The following is a 5,908-nucleotide window of genomic DNA, read 5'->3' on the forward strand; positions in this document are numbered from 1 at the left end:
CCTTTCACCGTTTTGTCATTCAGTTTATCCAGTTTTGGCCACCCATTTTATTTATTTATGCGCCTGCTTCTATTCATGCGCTCATGTATTTTTTATTATGTTGTTTCACTGTCATGCAGTGTCAACTCACTCTATTCAATGTGGGCTACTTGAAGGGCTTGGAGGGACAAAGCGTGTACACATTGCACTGCTATTCACTCCGGCCAGCTGGATCGGCTGAAAAAAAACCTTGTGAAAAGAAATCCTCCACAACGGAACACAGAAGAAGTGCACAATGCTAACAGTTTTCCAAATACCACTGATTGCTTTCATCACAATGAGGGAAAGCAGCCGCTTTTGCTGAGCTCCACTTCAACAAACAACACTCTCACAAAACCTCCCAACCCACGTTTTGTTCCCAGACAAAACCTCCTCGACCGTCTAAACGCTCCCAGAGTAGAAAAAAAGTTCTTTCAGCGTTCTTCCCTTTTTCCTTAAGAAATAAATAAATAAAAAAAGGCCGAAGAAAGAGAAAGAAATGGCCACTGGACTCCTAATGCAAGTTATTTCACAGACATGACGACCTTCTCTGTGTTTCGACCAGACAGCTCCTGGCATGCCCTTTCATGATACCTAAAAAAAAAATGTGAATGTGCCTTTTACATTTTGTTATTTACACATTATTGAAATATATTTCATTTTGTGGCTTGACAAAAATAACGATGACCATTTATTTATTTTAATAATAACACATGCAATTGTAAAAAAAAAAAGAAAAAAAGTATAGGTCTGGTCTGGTCTCACATTTTAGTGTCAAAAATAACCTCAATTTCAGTCCGTTTTCTTTCCAGACTGTAAATGACCCACAAGGTCACATGCGCTTATTTTCGGGGCCAACAAGGAAGTTCCGTGGAGAGAAGTGATCGGGGTGTTACAATGGAGAACATAGTGGTGAAAGGGTTTAATTAACCGTGACGGAGATAATTATCCCTGGACTGTCCAAATTAGTTTTGCATAATCGCTCTGATCCTTATGAATTAATCTCTCAGTGTAACCTAGGAGGGGCAGTTTGCTTAAACAACATAGCCTGCAAGTTATAGATCTAATATCAATGGAAATTTGGTGCACCCAAAACCACACACACACCTGCTGCACACACACGTATACGTGAGAACATCCACTCCTTAGAACAGGTGATCAGCATGCTTTTTTTAAAGAGCGTGTCCCCTTCAATTCATATTAAATGTACTTAGTTTTCTTTTTCACTTGTGTGCGCGCACAGTCAGCTCAGGTTGTTTTAAAGCCTCAAAGACAAGCTTGTTCTGCAGCCTCAAAGCAACTCTTTTTTTTTGTTCCTGCATGGGAAAAGAAAGCTCAGAGTACCACACAGTGTTATCTTCCCTCCTATTCACGATTAGTGATGCCATTCAAAAGGCGGACAAAAGCGGCCTTTGGAGGATACCTTACACTTCACCTGGACTGAGGAGCAGGAAAAGAAAAGATAACAATCTTGTTCATCTCATCAAGAACTACAGCCGCGATTCTCTTCCGTTTAATCCGAATAGGTTTTATTGTAGTCCTTTGCTCAACACGTGAACAGTAGCAATAGGTTGAAGTACATAACGGAGGTTAAAGAAAACACAAAACATACAAATTCCATAAGAGTTAGTTAAAAACGTTTTTTTTTCTTCTGCTGCACATGATACGAGGAGTGGGAGGGTGAGCGATCAAGACATGATAAACTCCTTGAATAAACTTCCACCTGCATCTAAATTAGAACTTTTTTTTTACTGTTTGGAGGGGAGAAAAAAAAGGTTCGATGAATCAAACCCATATCATTTTCAAAATAAATTACATCCTCTACGTTTCATGTGCAAAAATTACAGAACTAGTCTTGTCCTTTTTAAAATTGTCTGGGTCACCATCGATTCCACTAAACAATAAATATTACAGACATCTATAAAACGGTTTAAAAACTCAGAATATACACCGCATTTCTAGTGAAATACGTATAGGTTCCTGGCCCTATCTCAAACACTAAGCCTATAACGGCAAATAAACTAGAGTCGTTTTTATCTGTACACATTTACAGTCATTCAAGAGGGGAGAGGTGTTGTGACATTATCCTCCTTGGACCATGAATTACAACCCATTAGCCCACAACAACTTATCTGAGAGGAAATCCTGTGATTAAAATGGTCGGTGTATATGCTGCCCTCGATTCCAACAGGTTAGTCAAAGCAGGTGCAACTTGCAAAAGATAGAAATCGAAGAGTGTACCTTTGAAAATGGGTTTTTCACAAAATGCTCCGATACACCTTTCCCCTCAAATGTGTGCATTCGTGCCATCCTTTAGTCCGTTTCCCTCTGGGCCGTGAGAGGTGATGGCTGGGTAATAATAGATTAGAGACTTCTCTAAATAAGCAGTACCTTAGATAAAGGCATTAATCAATATACATACACATGTGATATCTGAGACGACGAGCACTTCATCACATGTACAAGTTTGTGCATGCATAATAAAACTCTTGCATGAATAGCGTTTTTCTTTTTTTTTCTTTTTTTTTTTTAGTTTTCACATTTCATTTTCTCAGAAGTCCAAAGCGGGCCTTATCATAATGCTGCAGCATATGCAGGGTACGGTTCAAGTTGAGGTTTTCCCATCCCGGGGAGCAGGATGTATGCTAAGGGCGGCTGGAGTCCTGCGGAGGGCCAGCCCGCACAGTTACAAGGGATCATGTAGCCTGGGTTTCCCGGGGACGGATGTGAGTGAGTGTGGGCACCGCCAGTCCCGGTGAAAGCCGTGCCACCGTAGCCCAACGGAGACGCGTACGGAAACGAAGGTGGCGAAAGCTCAGTCATCTTGGATCCCAGGTCGAAAAAGGAATAGGGGTTCGACATGGCCGGGTTGAAGAACACCCTCGCCGCGGCGGCGGCCGCGGCCGCTGCTGCCTTGTCGTGGTGTCCAAGGAGGGACTCGGAAAGTGCTCCAACGGAAAGCCCATTCACTTTGAGCGCGTCGTGTTCCCCGAGATTATAGGGCACGGGGAAAGAAAACTTATCTTTTTTCATCAGAGTCTTGGGCTTCCGCCTCGGTCTGTATTTATAGTCTGGGTGTTCCTTCATGTGCATCGCTCGCAGTCGTTTGGCTTCGTCGATGAACGGCCTTTTCTCAGACTCGGTGAGAAGTTTCCACTCCGCTCCTAATCTCTTGCTGATCTCGGAGTTGTGCATTTTCGGGTTCTCCTGAGCCATTTTTCTGCGCTGGGCTCTGGACCAAACCATGAAAGCGTTCATCGGGCGTTTGACGTGATCCATTGGTTTAGACATGTTGGCACAAACTCCCTGAAAACAAACAAGTGGAAAACAAGTTTTTAATAAATGACTTGCAAAATCGGAACAACGTCACACACACACGACTCCTTTTAAGAAGTGCAGTTCTACTCATTTAAGCTTCTTCTCAACAACCGCCGCTCATCTTTTGGTTACTTACCCAAGACTTCAGTTCCTCATCCCGCCGATGAATATCGTCAGTAAAGTACAAGTGGCAGCGTCCTTATGAATGCTCAACTTATGTTTTCTGCTTCATGGTGGCATCCACCGGGGATACGCCTTTAGCAAAGAGGAGAAGAAGAAGAAGAAGAAAAGAAGCGCTGTCTTGTTTCCCTCGTGTCGCCCGAGACTGTCAACCACCACTCAGCAGCAGCGTTCACGCAAGTGGATGACAACTCCCGCTTGCCCCATGTGAAATACGGGATTGTGTGGCAGGTAGTGAAAGTGCCACTGGCGCATGCGCAGTTGGCGCCAGGCAACGTAGACGACTTGCTGAACGATTTTTGAAATATCCCACCCTGTTTGAAGGGGAAACGCATCTCATATATCTTTATTTATTATGTAAGTGTTTTTGACCTCGCCGTTGTTTCGACTCATTAGTGTTCGGAAATATTTATTCGAAAGTGCAACTTGTCGCAACATTATTGTTCAGTTTAATTAAAGTGATTCATTTATTGATTTAAGCGACCGCAGCACCTGAAGTATACCTGACGGTGGAAGTATGAGCCTCTCACTAATGCACCGACATATTTTGGGACTGCAGCAGACAGGTGTACGCGTTGATGAAGTTCAACTTGCATTGAATCTGAGCCATCGAACACTTGGAGCAAACGCACGCGCTCTCCATTATTTACAACATTTATCATGACACGCGTAATCGCCTCTTCCTTCATTTGTTTAATTGACAATCGAACCAGGTTGAACCCGTTGGTGTCTCCACTTTGTCACCTTTCATCCTCAGCGCGCCCGTCCCGTCCCGTCCCCATGGGTGGCACTGCCATAGAAAAGTATGTGTGTAAGACGACAAGAGAGGTAAAGACAGTCTTCTTTAATTTTCTGATATTGTGGTATTTGTCGTAAATACGCAAACGCTGAGACGGTCTGAAGTGTTTCTAATCGCGCTTGGTGAAATTAATTACTTTCCTGAAATCCCCCTTTTCACTTTCACTTCAAAGGACTTTCCCAAGGGCAGCGAATCGACAACTGAAATTAGGTTGTCGAATATTCAACTAAGCAATTACAGTTATCTGCAGGACTTGTTGAGTAAATTGTAGGTTTAAGTGGTTTGTTCTCGCACCTTCCCCGTTGTACATAATTATATATATACAAAAAAGGAAATGGAGAAGGGCTGTATCGAACAATATTACAAATGAGGAATTAGGGTGCAGGTCGAGCGTTTAAATTAGGATATAAATGGATGTCAAATTCAATTCACTGTACTGTTGTTCCTTTTCAACGGTTTTGCCTAATCTAAGGACAGTTTGCACAATATATAATTGTTATTATTATTTGTATTATTATTATTGAATAAAATATGGCACGAATAATTGGGCTACTTTTAAAAATTACATGAGCAGATTATTGAGAGGCTGAAAATTGCGTTATTCCAGTAAATAATGCGCAATTTCCAAGCGACAGCGCCCTTTTGATCGCTGCAGTTTGAGCTTGTTTAATAAAATGTTTCTGTTAACAAGGATTTAAGTTGTTTTATTACGGCGCAGAAAATAATCTCACTGAGGAATCACTCTTTTGTCTCAAGTAGGAAACCTGACAAGGTGAGGATGATCCGCGCCAAGAGGACCAGATGAGAGACAAACCTGCTGCCTAAACTGAGTCGCAGCATCTCTCAACACCGTGCGCCCCTTTTGTCGGCTTGTCATTCACCTCGACAACATTACTGCAATGAAGCGCTCCACTCACTCCGCAGGAGCATGTGCCCTCTCATGACGCAAACGGGTAAAAAAATGCTATGAATTATATGAATAAGTTACGGTGGAAAGTTCTTATCGGGAGTTGACAGTTATAGAGGTGTGCAATTCAGTGTCTGCACATATGCTTTTCACTGGCTCCCTGCAGATGTCATGATGTTTTATTTCTCTCTGCATGTTTGTTTTATTATTATTATTATTTAGTTTTGACAATGGAGAGAAATACCTTTCCTCCTTGAGCATCTGTTGTTGTATTTTTTACAACATGTGTTGAAGGGTTTTAGATGATGCCAGGGCCTAGTTGAGCCTGTATTAACGGGAGCAGGCGCAGCCATGCAGCATGTTTTCCAATTTATCAAAATGTCAAGATTTGGTGTATCTATTTCACAAAACAGCTTAGTATTTGCAGACTGAGAAAACATGAAATTATTCAGTTTAGTAATTTAATGAAGATCTGATAAAAAGAAAAATAAACACCAACAACAAATCTCCCCCCACACCCCCCTCCCAACCCCCTCTTTTACCTCAGCCTGGGTCCTGGAAATAACACTTAAATAATTCAAGATGAGTTAGTGAGAGTGGGAGAATTACCTGCCGATAAAGCTCCGGTCCAGCCTCTGAGACGGAGCCAGCACTCCCACCTCACAGCACACTGATGATAAGACTGA

The 5,908-nt window shown here is 42.3% G+C and overlaps 1 protein-coding gene across 1 annotated transcript; it reads right to left on the reverse strand.

The window, feature by feature from the left end:
- Window positions 1–346: 346 nt before the first annotated feature.
- sox21b (SRY-box transcription factor 21b) lies at window positions 347–3,736 on the reverse strand. Its single transcript, XM_076107136.1, has 2 exons — window positions 3,473–3,736; window positions 347–3,324 (listed from the first exon to the last, which is right to left on the reverse strand). Exon 2 carries the CDS (start codon window positions 3,307–3,309, stop codon window positions 2,593–2,595), a length of 717 nt encoding a protein of 238 aa, XP_075963251.1. The 5' UTR covers window positions 3,310–3,324; window positions 3,473–3,736; the 3' UTR covers window positions 347–2,592.
- Window positions 3,737–5,908: the final 2,172 nt, after the last annotated feature.

Source organism: Anarhichas minor, unplaced genomic scaffold (genome assembly GCF_050575085.1).
Source record: "Anarhichas minor isolate MPS153535 unplaced genomic scaffold, ASM5057508v1 ptg000004l, whole genome shotgun sequence".
NCBI lineage: Eukaryota > Metazoa > Chordata > Actinopteri > Perciformes > Anarhichadidae > Anarhichas > Anarhichas minor.

What these genes read in the sequence shown, in the direction of transcription:
- sox21b (XM_076107136.1), bottom strand. Translation starts at nt 3,309, where the DNA reads ATGTCTAAACCAATGGATCACGTCAAACGCCCGATGAACGCTTTCATG.